This window comes from Carcharodon carcharias, chromosome 1 (genome assembly GCF_017639515.1).
Source record: "Carcharodon carcharias isolate sCarCar2 chromosome 1, sCarCar2.pri, whole genome shotgun sequence".
In the NCBI taxonomy this organism is placed as follows: domain Eukaryota; kingdom Metazoa; phylum Chordata; class Chondrichthyes; order Lamniformes; family Lamnidae; genus Carcharodon; species Carcharodon carcharias.
Window position 1 is genome coordinate 125,343,118 of NC_054467.1, and position 17,511 is coordinate 125,360,628.

Sequence of the window (17,511 nt, forward strand, 5' to 3'; positions counted from 1 at the left end):
TTGGGAATGTACAAGAGACCAGAATTAGAGAACTGCAGATATCTCAGAGGGTTGTGGTGTTGGAGGAGATTACAGAGATAGGGAGGGATTTGAAAATATGGATGAGGATTTTAAAATCAAGACGTTCCTTGACTGGAAGCCAATGTCACTCAATGAATACAGGAGTGATAGGGGAATGAAATTTGCTGTGAGTTAAGACATGGGCAACAGAGTTTTGGGTGACCTCAAGTTTATAGATGGTAGAATGTGGGACACCAGCCGGGAGTGCATTGGAATAGGCATGGATGAGTACTTCAGAAGCAGTTGAGCTGCGACAGGAGTGGAGTGAATTGATGTTTTGGAGGGGGAAATAAATCTTAGTGATGGCATGAGTATGTGGTCGGGAGCTTATCTCAGGATTAAATGTCCCTGCAAAGGGATAAAGATAGGTTAAGTGATGGCAGAAAGTATATAATGTGGGAAAATGTGAGGTTGTTCACTTGGGCAGGAAGAATAGAAAAGCAGAATATTATTTAAATGGAGAGAGACTGCAGAATGTTGCGGTACAGAGGGATCTGGATATCCTCATACATGAACCACAAAAAGTTAGCATGCAGAAAAATGAAGTGTTGGCCTTTATTGCAAGGGGGATGATAAGTAGGGAAATCTTGCTACAACTGTACAGGGCATTGGTGAGACCACACCACCTTACTTGAGGAGGGATATACTTGCATTGGAAGTGGTTCAGAGAAGGTTCACTAGGCTGGTTCCTGGGAGGAAGAGGTTGTCCAATGAGAAAAGGTTGAATAGGTTGAGCCTATACTCATTGGAATTTAGAAGAATGAGAGATGTTATTATTGAAACATATAAGATTCTGAAGGGATCTTGACAGGGCAGATGCTAGGTGGATGTTTCCCCTCATGCGGGAATCTAGGGCTAGGGGACATAGTTTCAAAATAAGATGTTTTCCATTTAAGACTGAGATGAGGTGAAAGATATTTAGCTATCACGATTTTTAATCATTGAACTAACCGCTTTAACTGAGGGTGGAGAATGTGAATTATGAGTGCATGTCTCTGAATTTCTGTTTGTTTACCCTTTTTTCCAAAATTAAAACCATTGTGTGAATGATAATGCTCATAACTGCATCAGTTATGTCATTTTCCACCATGTTGTATCCTACTTGACGTTGTGCTCTGCTTTATGGGATTACATATGGCATAATCATAACACTCTGCTAGTGTCCAAAGCATAGGAGTGCATATGTTAAAGGGCCAAATTTTCATCTTGGAAGTGGGAGTTGGGAGATTTCCTGGTGCACTGATCCCACCTCCTGACTGTGCCCTCCCATGCTATTTTCATTATAGGGAGTCAGGGACGGGCTAGAGTTGGACCTGTTGCAGGAGACGAAGGTAGGCTGATACTGAGGTGGCCAGGTTAAAAGGCCTGCCTCTGTTCACCCTAGTTCTTGAAATGATTGCAAGGCTGCATAACTCTCATCCAACTACTCCCCTCACTTCCAACTGCCCCTGCTTCCCACCTTACTCACCCAGTATTCATTATGAACAGAGCTCATCATAACGTGGGGAGATTTTTGAGAAGAAATCTGTCAAAGTAAAACAATACGTGAACATCCACAAGAAAAAACATAATACTCTTATCAGCTCATAAATCTGCCAAAGCAACCAAGCTCACCTTCCCCTTGACAAGTGTCTCAACAACCCTTGCTGAGCAGAGTCCAGTGCTAGGTTGCTAAGTCAGGCGAGCATTTATAATGAGATTCCATCGAACAATTTTATCACCAAAACTTATGAGTTGAATACTTAAAGCCTTTGATGACAGTCAAAAGCTCGGCCATCTGTCAAAGTTTTGAAAAATCCAAACAGATGGCTGAGCTGAACTGGAAAACATGAAAGCAATAGGAACATTTCACACAATCAAAACTGAATTTCACTACTGCGCAACAGAGAATATCATTTTATCCAGTGGACTATGTACTCTAATGCATCTGAAAACTTCTCTACTTTCACAGTGCTGTCCATTTTCTTGACAGATTGCCTGATGTCAGAAGTGACAACCTGGCAAGCTCATTATTTAATGTTCACCTTTTCAAAACAAAGCCCTCTAATCACTAACACTATGAAAATCATATAACTTATGGAATAGCATTTCAGTATGAAATTAAAGGTGGGGGAGGGGGATGGTGATGTAGGTAATATAGTAAATCAATAATCCAGAGGCTGAGGCTAATGCTAATGGCGGCATAGGTTCAAACCCCAACATGGCAGCTGGTGGAATTTAAATTCAGTTAATAAATCTGGGCCAGAATTTTCCATTCTTGAGAACTGTGTGCATGTCTGCAGTTTAGATCTGGCACCCGGCATAAGGAAACGGTGCGGTAATGGCATGGCAGGTAATTCAGAGGCTGCCCGCCAGCGAGATGGTGTGTTTTCTGTGGCTGCATAATTAGTGAGGCTGGAAGCAAATGATACGGCATGAAAAGCCACCATTGCGGCCAGCAAATAAAATGCCCTTTTTTCTGCCCACTACCGCACTTAGTGCAAATTTGGGATGATTCCGCCCCTGGAATTTTAAAGTTAGCCTCAGTGATGGTGCCATGAAACTATCATCAATGGTTGTAAAAACCCATCTGGTTCACTATTGTCCTTTAAGGAAGGAAATCTGCCATGCTTCCCTGGTCTGGCCTATATGTGACTCCAGACCCACAACTATGTCATTGCCCTCTGAAATGGCCTAGCAAGCCACCTGGTTCAAAGACAATTAGGGATGGTGAACCAATGTTCGCTTTGGTAGCGAGTCCCACATTCCATGAAAAAATAAATAAATGGGAAGTTGGCCACACCTTTTGAACTTGCCTTCCGTACAGTTCCTACCTTCAAACCATGGTTCACCCATGGTTCATGACACCTCTGATTTGGTGTGAAACAGTCACCTTTCCAAACCAGCTCTACTCCTTGAAAACTATGTAAAGTCTGAAATGCGGACTTGCGCTATGAAACCAGCTACATCGGGAAAGCTGGGTGCAGGCTCACAACCAGACATTTTTCCCATGCCACCAAGAATTGCTGGCATTGGGAATGGAGGCAGGAACTGGGTCCTGACTGCCATTTTAAAATCCCGCCCAACACGATTTGGCCCTACGTCGGAAAGGGAAATTCCAGCCAAAAGTGTCTAACACATTGAAAAGATGCAGGTTGAGCATTTTTTGCCCTATCAGTAAAGAATATAAGCTATGTTTATATTTGCAAGCAGAGGGGAAGGTTGTACTGAACATGCACTCAACTTTCAACAAAGTTCACAATATAGGTTAAATTCACTGATTTTGCCCTCCCATCAGGCTGTTTGAGCTATAGCACTAACTTCAGTTGCACTCCCTTTGGTCTGAATCTCTATTAGGAATATAAGATTTAAAAAAAATACTTTTTTTTCAGTCTGTGTGCGTTGCTTGCAAGGCCAAAGTTTAGTGCCATTCCTAATTACCCTTGAGAAGCTTTATGCTGGGCTTCTTTTTGAACCACTGCTGTTCATGTGATGAAGGTACTCCTAGAATACTCTTGGACAGGATTCTGACCTAGTGACAATGAAAGAACAGCCATATACGTAAATATATTGTTGAATTTATCCTCGTGTATAAATTTATTTGATCAAATATAATGAACGTCATATTTCTGAAATAAAACTGGACCCCTATTTAGTATTCTGTGACTGTTGGGAGAGTGGAATAATTAAGAGGACATGAATGGAATATGTGAATACTAAGAATGAATGGGAGATTTCATTAAAGCAAATATAAGTTAGAAAGCCCAAGTTGCTTAGAGCAGGAACTGATAAATGTGATGCTCTATTGTTCAGCGGATTAGGGGAGTTAACAGAAGGCGTTCTCACCCCTACATGTTGTCATGAATGACCTGATAACATCCTGATAGCATGTAGAACATGGAAGGCATTGCACTCTAGATAGTGACTTCAACATGATTAATTTCAGGATAACTATGGGATTCAGCTCAGCCCACAACCAACACCCGTGAACATAATTTTAAACGGAGAAACTGCAAACGTGTGGAGGAAGAGGCGAAACATTATTTTGACATCATCCCTGACTGCCCAATCAAAGATAATACTCCTTTTCTATTCACTCTATTTAAAAACCTCTGGTAAATACTCTCTTACCTTCCCTATCTCAATATCTCCAATTTCTCCTCACAACTATGTTTTCTTATCCTTGGCATCTTCCTGCAGGGGAAAAAAGCATTTTTTCATATGTCTTAAACATACTGCATAATTTCTTTTTAACTTGCTAGGCCAGAAGAAAGAAAATGAATAAACAAAATCTTAACATCTCCTGTCATGGCTATCAAATTTGATGAATGGCTGGCATGAGTGATTTGGAATAAGGCATTGGAATATCTAGTTTTACTTATTTTAATAAAATCAAGAACCATGTATAGTATTCACAAATGTAACCAGTTTTATTATGTGATTGGTAGGTCCGAATGGCTCTGAAGAACGCAGAGAAGGAGTTGGAAGTCCGTAGTGGCTGGGCACTGCCAGAAACTCTGCAGAAATGGTTGCAGCTTACGCATGAGGTAGAGGTTCAGTACTACAACATTAAGAAACATAGTGCTGAATTACAACTCAACGCTGTTAAAGACGAGGTAAGTGTTATACTCAGCATAGTATTTTACTGAAATAAAACAGAAAAACTCAGTATGTCTGGCAGAATCTGTGGAGAGAGAAAGGTCGTTTCAAGTCCAATATAAGTCTGCTTCGGCATTCTCCCGTTCAGTGACAATTTATCACTATAATAAAGGAGGAAAGTAGGCAATTATTGAGCACCATGGAATATGTGTTTTATTTAACAACTAAGATAAACCTAACAACTCACGAGTGAGCAATTAATGAATTGTGATGGACCTACTATTATGTGATTTGTTTGTACAGCAACACTTGAAAATCCTTTTATATGGCCTATCAGAGACTAATATTTTACTGCTGTCTTTAGGCAGAGAAGATTAAGAAGAAGCGTAATACTGTATTTGGGACATTCCATGTGGCACACAGTTCCTCTCTGGATGAGGTTGATCACAAAATTCTTGGAGCAAAGTAAGATTGTCATTTGTTCTCACTGTTTTATTTTCGTGTTTCCACTGCACACAAGCTAGATGGTGTCAATGCCATTGATGGTGCTGAAGTCTTCTATGTCTTGGAGCTTGTACATCTGTTAAGTGTGTGCCATGATATCGTAATTTTCTGGAATAGTCACAAAATACTTCTAAAAATTCTGCGAGGAAACCTGTTTGGTCATGTTGACAAAGAAGAAATGGTGAGAAGGTCATAAACCACAGGAGGAGGGCAAACAAGATTTGTGTTTCACCAAGCGGGGTGTGAGACCTGGGTGGTGAAGCTCCTTTGGCCTCACTGAAGAGTATTTAATGGTGAGGCTTCACATCACCAAGACCATAGATGAATTTTACTATCTTTTGGAAAGAGATCTGTTACTAAGTAGCAGCAACAATTCTAAGCTGCCAGTTTTGGCTAAACGAGAGAATAATTTAATGGGGGAAAGCAGAGTGATATGGAAGAGCAGAGGGAGTGGAGGGTGTATTTAAGATGCTTCAAACTTTTTTTTATAAAAGTGTCAAGTAATTAAGGTTATTTAACATAAAAGGAAGAATAATGGGTTTTATGGCAAGAGATATAGAATATAAGTCAAGATAAGATGACAAATCTATATAGTAAAATGGCAGGTAGAGAAGAAGGGTGTTGAGTCAATCAGATGGGTGCAGTGAAGATTTGGTTGAATGTGGATTCTTTAGGATGCTACTTGGTCTGAGGAAATACGAGGAAGAAAAATTGAGTCTGTCTTTGTTAGAACAGAGGAGGTTATGGGGTAATTTGATAGAGGTGTTTGATGGACTTACTATCCAATCTTCACTTTTGTTCTATAGCTCTTGCTATAAAACCATTTATTCTGGCTATAAAGTAATGGGAAAGATTGGATATAAACAGACTGAATGGAATTTAATGCTGGCAGAGGGATCGGGAAGAGAGGTGGGCGAGGGTGTTGAGTGTGGGAACAGCGGCATCAAATTTCTAATGACAGGTTGGAAGCGCCGAGTTATCCTGGTGGTGGGGAGAAAGCAGGGCAGAAATGCAGATGGCACGTTAATTTTAATGGTTTTACATGCAATGAATACTCATGAAACTGCAACTCGTAGTGATTAAATGCTGCATTTGTGATTAAGTTGGAGGGACACGGGGCTTTACTTTCATGATCAGTTAAAGCTGGTGGTGAGCAGGCGAGGAAGTCTTCAAGGTGAAAAGTGAGCCAATTGGAACTGTCTGTCATTACTGGGAGGGTTTGTTGGAAGAGGTTGAACAAGGCTGAGAAGCATCACGGGGAGGTTGAGGGGGACGAAGTAAAAGAAGGTGAGCTTGGCCAAGAGCAGGGTGAGCCCGAACAAGACATCGGTGAGCATCATTTGTCCACAGGTGCAAGATTTTTGTTGAAGACTAGGTTGTCGTTGGAGGACACTCCCTTGCCAGGGTCCTGACCTCTCTTGAACCTCTGGCGGCAAAATTAGTCTGTTACGCCGAAGGTTCCTTGAGCCTCCAGTGGAGGAGGCTCACAGAAGGAGGATGGAACTAGATCTAGTTGAAGAGCGGTGAGAAGGCCAAAATGGGGCAGGATCTGATGCTGAGGACGGTCAGAAGGGAGGCAACCATGGATCAATCCAATGCAAGCAATGGCATGTCCCAGAGTCTCTCGTTCCCATCTTAACTACTTACAAAAATTGGAGATGCATGCCAGTGATGTCTGAGGATGTCTAGATAGAGTCATTTACCTGCGTGCTCTGCTTACACTTGATGTATGGCCCCGTGGTCTGGGAGGGAACCCAATGCCAATGGCTTTAGAAGTCACTGCAGCATTAAACTTCTACACTGGCTCCTCCTTCCAGATTTCACAGGCAGCTGCATGTCACCATCAGAGGTGACGAATGCCCTATTTAAAAGGGCAGGAGAGTTCTTGCGCTTCAATACAGATCCAGAGAGCCAGGCCGAAAGATCTGTGGGCTTCGGGGGCATTGCAACTTCCCACAAGTGCAGAGACTATCAACTGCACTAATGAGGCTATTAGTGCTCCCTGGGATTAACCTGCAATCTTCATTTAAGTGTAATTGGTCTGCCACACAGATGTATACTCCAGGTGTGTGCTCAGTTCATGATGCATCCATTCTTTGGCACTCCCAAGTGCCACAGCTATTCGAGGCCCCCGTACAGATGGATTCCAGATTACGGGCTATCCCTTCAAGATTGGGCTGATGACACCGGTCAGAAATACTCAAACTCCAGCCAAGGAGCATTTTTAATGGATCTTATGGTTCCACAAGGATTACTTTAGAGCAGAGCATCAGATTGTTTAAAAAATGAGCTTTCGCTGCCTAGGCCACACCGGCAGAGCTCTCCAACATGCACCTCAAAGGATCTCGAGCATTATAATTGCCAGCTGTGCATTGCATAAACTTTTGCAGCAGAAGGGGGAGGCCCTGACAACCATGGATGCAGAGGAGCAACACACTTCATCTGACTAGGTGGATAGATTGAAGCAGGAAGGCCTGGATATTGCAGCATCAGATGGCAGGGCCATGGAGAGACACAGGAGGGAGGCCCGTGAGTCCCCCATTCTCAACAGGTTCCAGCAGGCAATGATGCCTTTGAGAAACTGTCAGCTGTAGGCTTTACACCTATGGACGCCTGCATCTCTACCTGACACCAACTAACCATTGTACTCTCGACAAGCCACTCCATCCTTGCCACCCAAATTATGGAGGTGTTAATACTTGCTCTTCACCCATACAGGCTTGCAACTTATTATGCAAGCAGTCACACTGCTAATCAGGTTCCAACAACATACCATCCACCTCACGTGAATAAACTGAGCAAGACTAAGGGAGGTCCAGCTGTCTTATATTGCCATGCCTAGCCACCCTGTACACAGCCCATGGCCAGAGCAATGGCAAGCAGGTGTGAGTGCATATCCGGCAGCCACTGACTGGTCTCCTGAACCTGGCTGCTCAAAGTGGTCATCTACCTCTCTCAGGCAGAAGCCAAGCACTCATCCACCTGAGATATGGCAGAATTCATGACCTGGATTGACTCTGTCTACACTGCTTCTGACAGCTCTGCCAAATGTTCCCTGCCAGTCGCTGTATTTCCAGTAGGTTTTTTTTGGCTGTCATCAGCCAGGGGCTTAGCATGTGCCTGGCCTCCAACAGTCCTCCAACTGTCAGGAGCTATGCCTGTTACAACCCCCATTAGCTGCTCTGGTGTGCCTGTGATGTGCTCACTATATTGTAATCCCATTTCTAACTGATTGCATACCCATTGTAGTGAATGTATCTACACTGTTGGACAGTGCAATGAAAGTTGTCATAGTGCACCCTCTTGAGACTTGTCAGAGGCCTGTCCATACCTCTGGAATGCAAGAACCTGCTTTGGAGAACAGAATTAGGTTCACGTTATTCACACTCCCTCTTCCCATTCCTCTCTGCTGTGTGTCTTTCTGCCCAGTGGTTGACACCAGGCTCGAGGCCTCACTTTTTTTTTCTCTGCATTCCTGCTTTGGCCTCCATGATTGCCCTGCCATCCAGACAATTCCACTGCCACCACCACTAGATGTCTGAGTGTCCTTATTGTTGGCTACTCCTCCACCTGTCTTTTCCCATTCTTTGGCATTATGTGCCATTTTCTCTTGCAGACAGAGGCAAAATGAGTCTCAGCTTGATGGGTGCCCTGACCTCCTTATCAATGTGTATCCCTCTGACAGTTAACAAGACCTCCCAGGAAGTATGAGTCTGCAAATTTCAGTCCACATACATCCATGCTTCATGATACATCTGCTCCTGAGTCTTACACTGCATTCTACCATCTGATGGTTTTCTCTATCCTTGCTGTGACGCATTGCTTGCTGCTCTCATGAGAGCCACAATGATCTAATGCCACCATTCTACTCAGTCTGGCTGTGTGGAGTAAGTCATTGACCCTTTCCCTATATTACACCCAGATGCACCTTTGGACGCCTCTGCTGCTAACCTCTTCTGCATTCTCCCTCCTGGTTTCCTTGGTCAGGCAGGAGGGTTTCCTGATGTCGTTGGTGAGGAATAGCAGCTGCCATCAGTCCCAGTAGCAAGATATCTTGGACCTCCTCGGAAGCATAGGATTATACAGCACAACTATAGAACTTTTGGCCCATCGTGTCCATGCTGGCACTTAAGCACCTATCTATTTTAATCCCATTTTCCAGCACTTGGCCTGTAGTCCTCTAACCTGAATTTCCCAGCCCCACTATTCAGTGCAGCCATTTTCAAGCCCCCGCCCCCCACCTTCCTTCCTTGCTTATAATGCTGGGGATCATTTCTGTGGGTAGATGGCAGTGGCCTGATCCTCTGGGTTTCCACTTTTGCCCAGTGGCCTTGATGTTGTTCCTGACGGCTTCAAGTAAACATAGACTTTGGGGCATTCAAATGAGCCTGACACTTAAAATCTTATTAAGCTTGTGTCCCGATTGTTTGTCACCCCAAACTGAAATTCCTTTTATCAACTTTTAAGAATGTTAGCTACCTGTTTTGTGGAAAAGGGAGTATAAGTATATGGAACAGGGCAGGCACGTGGGATTAGGACTATAGTTCATGCGGAACATGAACACCAACACTGTGTGGTCAAATGACATCCTTCCACATTGGTCATTCCATATATGGCTGCTTTGATAATATTCGTGGCTTGTTTTCACAGTTTTCTTCAGATCAGACACCTTTTTCCTAATTTCTCTCTTGATTCATTTTGTGCATGGCACCAGTCTTATCACCTGGAGAACTGTTTACCCGATTTTTGTCATTTTTGCTCATTGGTCACTTGAACCTCCATACGATTGAGAACACTTGGTTGTACCCTCATACTGTCAGTGGTCACCTGTAGTGGCTTTCATTAAACAGAATTTGGCACTCTTCCTTTACCTTCTCCCAAAGGACACAGCACACCTGGATTGCCCCATTATTTATATTGGCTGCGGGCAGTTCAACAGCATTATTGCAGATGGTTTACAATTGGCTGCTCAATTGTGCATTAGGTTTTGCACATACAGTCTTTCAATACTTGCAGAAGACTACAGCTGTGTGTCCCTAACTGCATTTCTTTTAAGAGGAGCAGAAGTATCTTCTATCAGTAAGTGCACAGAATGGGAACTTCAAGTTAATCAGAAGTAGTACAATAAAGGAGTGGATAGTGAAACTAGAAATAAGGCCTGGTGATTTTCAGAACTGTCCCCAGAAGTCATAGTGCAAAACACTTGGCTCTCGCAATTTGATTTTTTTTGCAGCCAATTTCTTTTGGAAATTCACAAGTTGACACTTCATTAATAGTAAAATTAGACATAAATGATATGCAGACTTACAGGTCTCAAGAATACAATTATAATCATTCACAAACTGACTAAAACAACGTAAGAAATAAGAGCAGAAGTAGGACATTTGGCCCTATGAGCCTGTTCCAGCATTGAATAGGATCACGGCTGATCTTCCACCTCACCACCATCTTCCTACATTATCTCCATATGCCTTGATTCCCTTAGTATCCAAAATCTGTCGATCTCTGTCTTGATTATACTCAACAAGTGGGCATCCACAACTTTCTGGGGTAGAGAGTTCCAAAGACAACTGAGTGAATAAATTTCTCCTTCTCTCAAATCCCTTATTCTGGGACTGTGTGCCTAGTTCTAGTCTCCCTCAGTCAGGAAAAACATCCTTGCAGCATCTAATCTGTCAGGCTCCTTAAGAATTCTATGTTTCAATGAGATCATCTCTCACTCTTCTAAATTATAGGGAATATAAGCTTAATCTACTTGATTTCTCCTCATAGGGCAATCCTGTCCTCCCAAGGATCAGTCTCGTGAACTTTTGCACTCCCTCTGGACAAGAATGAACCTGTACACCACTACTCTGTGGCCTCACTCATGCGCTGTATAATTGTAATAAGACTTCTTTGCTCCAATTCCACTGTATTAATGGCTAACATGGCATTTGCCTTCCAAATCACTTGCTGCATCTGTGCATTAACTTTCTGTGATTTATGTACAAGGACACTCAGGTCCCTCCGAATACCAACACTTTCCAGTTGCTTACCATTTTTTTTTCATCATTTTTAAAAAACCTGCCTTTTATTTTTCCATACAAAGTTGATAACTTCACACTTCCCTGTATCATCTGGCATACCCTTGCCTACTCACTTAACCTTTCTATATCTCTTTGCAACCTCTTTGCACCCTCCTCAAGCTTATCATGTATTGTCACTAAACTTGGATACATTACTGAGTCCCCTTATTCAAGACATTGACATAGATTGTAAATAGCTGAGGCTCAACTACTAATCCTTGTGGTACCCTGCTAGTTATAGCTTGCCAACCAGAAAATGACCCATTTATTCCTCCACTGTTTTCTGTCCATTAACCAATCCTCTAACCATACTAATATATTACCCTAATCTTATGAGCCCTAATTTTCTGTAACAACCTCTTGTGTGGCGTAGATGTAGCTATAAATTAATCACTGAATAGTCATTCCTTAGGTTCCACACTCTGACATCACTATTTCAGATTTAGAATTCTTTGCATCACATAGCGGTCTCTAGTGTATTGGACTCCATGGTGGATTTTTAAAACAAATGATTGCGAACCTCAGTTGCTTATTTTTTTAAATTCCCTTTTGATCTCAGAAATTGCGGCTTGCAAATGTCTTTTTTGGGAATATGACAGTCAATTTGCAGGACTTAAGCCATATATGCCTTTTTGTGCAGCAGATCTGCAGTGTTTTGATTGTTTAAATTTTAGTCATAATTGGCTTGATACAGAGACCTGTGTTAATGTGAGCTTGTGGAACTTCTTCCCCAGAAAGACAATTTGAGAGGGAAAAGAATTATTTCAACATTTTTGATCTTCTGTCATTATAAACAAATTGAAGTGAATTCATGATGGTAGTCCTAGACGACCGTTGTCTATTTGGTGCAGTTTTTGTAATTTACACTGATGTCTTTGCAGCAGCTCTTAGGTGGTTGTAAATATTCATGCCTTTCCAGTTAGATCAAGTTAAATTGACATCACAATATTGTGTTGTACCTTTAAAACAACAAACCTGGTCAAGGTGAATATCTTTCGACATTATCAGTTAATTGGAGCTGGTTGATCATCACTCGCGCTACAGAAATATGTTCACGGTTAATTCGGTGCTTAGTGAGCAAGGTATTATTTTTTGTTTGAACTCTTTTAAATTAACTTTTGATTTAATTGAGCTTTGATCAGAATGATGAATCCTTACAAAAGAGGGAATAAAATTGAACATTAATAAAGAAAAGCTGCAGATGATCAAAAGGGATCAATTTTAGTAAGAAGATGAAATATCCAATGACAGTGTTACTTGGAAGCTATCAAATTGCTTTATTTTACAGCCAAATCATTTGAAAATAGAAGATGTGCACTTGTTAATTGTGCTTGTGACTGTACCCATTTCATTGGCTGATAGGACTTCTTTTGTTTTGAGAAAATAGTTAGGAGAGCATTGATTTTATCCTGTTTTTAAAAACTATTGTTAGCATTTATGGCTATGTTCTTGTTACTTCAAGGAAAAAATATTAGCAGCTCTCCCTCTTCCCCTCTCCTCCCAAGTTTGATCCTCGCCCTCACCCCCAAATGCCCCAGCAGCGCTTGCCTAAATTGGCAAATGTTCAAGTGTGAACCTCAACTGTGACATGGTTGAAGGCTATTAATGCATGGAGGACATGTGAGCCCAGTTTTCACACCCGTGTGCTTTCCAGCAAGATCACTGGATAAAGACCAGGAGTAGGAAACCTGACTGATATTATTTTTATATCCAAAGTGCTGAGGATGATTATAGTATTTCTACTCCAACTCAACTGAGATCAGCAATTAAACAAAGAGCCTGGGACTTTTCTCGTGTGTGTGTACAGTGCACGTATCCAGTAAGCCACTGGGAGCCTTGCATTTTAAAAACAATGTTTTAAGTGGAAATGATAAGTTTTTAATCAGACAATTTACAATTTTTGTTTTCTTTGCATCTGTATTTCAGACAAGCGTTATCTGAGGTGACAGCAGCCTTGCGTGAACGGCTACATCGCTGGCAGCAGATTGAGAAAATTTGTGGCTTTCCAATTGTGCATAATGCAGGGATGCCTAACCTAACCTCCATTCTGTATTCTGAGCACAGTTGGGTGGTTATGCCACGTGTATCAGTTCCACCATATCCAATAGCTGGTGGAGTAGATGACCTGGATGAAGACACGCCACCAATCATTCCACAATTTCACTGTAAGTTACAAATCCCATCTTCTGACAAGAGTGAAAACAAGCAACTAAGACCTTGACATTTCAATTCTGAACATTAGAGCTTCACGTTCAGCTGAGGAACAAGATAGGGTCAGACAGAAGCTGTTATTTTCCATTCTGTTACTCCCAGACAATTCTTAGCCAATTGAACACCTGACATTTTACATTTCACAATTGATCCTGCAGAACAGCATTGCCATTTAAAGTACAACGCTTGGACAGAAGTTTTTTATTCTATATTTGCAAATGATTATTTCATTGCCTAGTGAATACAGTGAATTATCATTTAACGACTCAATTTGCAAATGTTTTTAAATCTTAAATAGGAATCAACCATGGATATAGAATATAGAACTCGTAACAGTTCATTACTCATATTCTTTCATTTTTGTAACTAACTAGCATAACATATGATTACAAGTGTAGTATCCTACGTTTAATTTGCCATTTAACTCATAGCTATATTTGGATTCTTATTGTGTATATGGCTAGATTTTGAAGAAACTAAAAATCAAACTCCCTCTTCTTTCAATTCTTTATCCCTTTCTGAAATTTCCCTCATTTATGCACTTTCTCTCCCTTGTGCTATCTCAATCTTCTTAATCTGTATAAGCACACTAGTGGCTATTACTTTACCTCATGGGTTGGCTGCCCAGCTGTTATGAATGAAATATAAAGGCCAGATTTTGCAGTAGGCACACAAATGGTGCTTGCTGTTCGTTACATGTACAGCTGCCCACAGACTTTTAGTGAGCTTTCATTTGGCAACTTATGGTAATCAGAGAGATGCTTTTCAGAATGGCACCCTCTGTATCGAATCTGAGACAAAGGCAAACAGCAGTGTGGTTCTTCAACCAATCAGATTGAAGAACCCTTTCTGAAGCATGCAGAGTTTAAACTAGCAAGTGTAAGTTAGAATATTTAATTCAATGTAAATTACATACAGAAAGTAAAATTTAGAGAGGGGAAGAAAGTTGGGATTAAGAAAGAGTTAAGATACGGAAGGAAAAAGGGAATTTTTAAAATCTGCAACAATAATTAAAATCTAAAGGAATAAGAATCCATACTTGCAAAAGAAAATTTTCAGTGTCAGAGAGGTTGTTTGGCAGCAATCAAGACTTACTAAAGTTAAAAAGTCACTTACACTTTAATAGATAAGCCCTAACCTTTTCTTGTGTGTTTAGTGGGTATCTAGTCAAAAAGTACTGCCAACTTCCTGTTGTGTGTGTTCTAATGCCAAGTCTTATGGCAAGGCACCAAGTGTAGTGAAGTTTTTTGGTGACCAGGGGAACTTCGACAACAAATTCCAGATTTTCATGTTAAACTGCACATGTCCGGATGCTGGAAGTTGCTGTCTCATTCACTTCACAATAACGGTGAGCACTGATTGTTATTCCTACTACAAAATCTGGATCAGGGGTTTGGTCAGCAAATGTTAGTATTTTGTAATATTGGGTCTCAAATCTGCATGGGAAAGCCTAGTGCCTTAAATGTTGTCCTACCTGATCACTTGATAATAATGTTCTTTTCCAGTCAATATTATGGATGTTAGTGCCTTGTGGAACCGTTTTCCATTTATTCCACTTGGCAGCTCCTAATAGTATTACATGTGAACAAGGAGCTGGAGGAGGCCACTTGGCCCTTCAAGCCTGCTCTGCCATTTAATAAGATCATGGTTGATCTGATCGTAATTTCCTGCCTACCCCCAATAACCTTTTACCCCCTGGTTAATGGAGAATCTATTTAGCTCTGCCTTAAAAATATTCAAAGACCCTGCTTCCACTGCCTTTTGAGGAAGAGTTCCAAAGACACTCAACCTTCTGAGAGAAAAAAATTCTCCCCTTTTTTTTCATTCATTCATGGGATGTGGGCTTCACTGGCTGGGGCCTTTATTGGGCATTTATTGCCCATCCCTAGTTGCCCTTGAGAAGGTGGTGGTGAGCTGCTGCCTTGAACTGCTGTAGACTATGTGGTGTAGGTCACCCACAGTGTTGTTAGGAAAGGATTTTGACCCAGCGACAGTGAAGGAATGGTGATATATTTCCAAGTCTGGAAAGTGAGTGACTTGGAGGGGAACTTCTAGGTGGTAGTGTTTCCATTTGTCTGCTGCCCTTGCCCTTCTAGGTGGTAGTGGCTGTGGGTTTGGAAGGTGCTGTCGAAGGAGCCTTGGTGAATTCCTGCAATACATCATGTCGATGGTACACACTGCTGCTACTGTGCGTCAATGGTGGAGGAAGTGAATGTTTATGGATGTGGTGCCAATCAAGCGGGCTGCTCTGTCCTGGACGGTGTCAGGCTACTTGAATGTTATTGGAGCTGCACTCATCCAGGCAATTAGGGAGCATTCCATCACACTCTTGCCTTGTGCCTTGTAGATAATGGACAGGCTTTGGGGAGGCATGAGGTGGGTTACCCGTCGCACAATTCCTAGTTTCTGACCTGTTCTTTTAGCCACAGTATTTATATGGCTAGACTAGTTCAGTTTCTGGTCAATGGTAATCCCCAGGATGTTGATATTGGGGGATTCAGTGATGGTAATGCCATTGAAAATCAAGGAACGATGTTTGGATTCTCTCTTGTTGGAGATGGTCATTGCCTTACACTTGTGTGACGCGAATGTCACTTGCCACTTGTCAGCCCAAGCCTGGATATTGTCCAGGTCTTACTGCATTTGGACATGGGCTGCTTCAGTACCTGAGGAGTCGCGAATGGTGCTAAACATGGTGCAATCATCAGCGAGTATCTTCATTTCTGACCTAATGACGGAAGGAAGGTCATAGATGAAGCAAATGAAGATGGTTGGACCGAGGACACTAACCTGAGGAACTCCTGCGGTGATGTCCTGGAGCTGAGATGACTGACCTCCAACAACCACAACCATCTTCCTTTGTGCTAAGTATGACTCCACCTGTGGAGAATTTTCCCATTGACTCCAGCTTTGCTAGGGTTCCTTGATGCCACATTCGGTCAAATGCTGCCTTGATGTCAAGGGCAGTCACTCTCACCTCCTCTCGGGAGTTCAACTCTTTTGCCCATGTTTGAACCAAGGCTGTAAGGAAGTTAAGAGCTGAGTGGCCCCTGCAGAACCCAAACTAAGTATCAGTGAGCAGGTTATTGCTAAGCAAGAGCTGCTTGATAGCACTGTTAATGACCCCTTCCATTACTTTACTGATGATGAAGAGTAAACCGATAGGGCAGTAATTGGCCGGATTGAATTTGCCCTGCTTTTTGCGTCCAGGACATACCTGGGCAATTTTCCAGATAGCCGGGTAGATGTCAGTATTGTGGCTGTATTAGAACAACTTTGCTAAGGGTGTGGCAAGTTCTGGAGCACAAGTCTTCAGTACTGTTGCTGGAATGTTGTCAGGGCCCATAGCCTTCGCAGTGTCCAGTGCTTTCAGCCGTTTCTTGACATCACGTGGAGTGAATCGAATTGGCTGAAGACTGGTATCTGTGATGCTGGGGACCTCTGGAGGAGGCTGAGAATGATCATCCACTCGGCAGTTCTGGCTGAAGATTGTAGCAAATGCTTCAGCCTTATCTGTTGCACTGATGTGCAAAGTGTGATGTGACCCCTTTATTTTTAAACTGAATCACAGAATTTTATTGGCACAGAAGGAAGCCAGTCGGCCTGTCGTGTCTGCACCGGCTCTCCAAATGAGCATTGTGACCTAGTGCCATTGCCTTGCCTTTTCCCCGTACCGCTGCACATTGTTTCTATTCAAATAATCATCTAATGCCCTCTTGAATGCCTCGGTTGAACCTGCCTCCGCCACGCTTCCAGGCAGTGCGTCCCATACCTGAACCACTCATTGTGCGAAAATGGCACGTTTGCTTCTTTTGCGAATCACTTCAAATCTGTGCCCTCTCATCTTTGATCTTTTACGAACAGGAACAGCTTCTCCCTATCTACTCTGCCCAGCACCTTCATGATTTTGAACATCTCTATCAAATCTCCTCTTAACCTTCCCTCCAAGGAGACTAGTCCCAATCTCTCCAATCTATTCTCATAATTTTGAGCCTAGTTCTAGATTTTCCCACAAGAGGAAATATCCTCTCCACTCTGTCAAGACCCCTCAGGATCTTAAGAGTTTTGATCAAGTCACCTCTTACTCTTTTAA

General features: G+C 42.2%; 1 protein-coding gene across 3 annotated transcripts in view; it reads left to right on the forward strand.

Moving 5' to 3' along the window:
- Window positions 1-17,511, forward strand: part of stim2b (stromal interaction molecule 2b) — a 158,788-nt gene that overhangs the window by 126,390 nt on the left and 14,887 nt on the right. For all 3 annotated transcript variants that reach the window (XM_041194649.1, XM_041194640.1, XM_041194659.1), the window contains exons 9-11: window positions 4,488-4,655; window positions 5,003-5,103; window positions 13,134-13,372. In XM_041194649.1, the coding sequence (XP_041050583.1) occupies window positions 4,488-4,655; window positions 5,003-5,103; window positions 13,134-13,372 (508 nt within the window). The remainder of the gene's footprint in view (window positions 1-4,487; window positions 4,656-5,002; window positions 5,104-13,133; window positions 13,373-17,511) is intronic.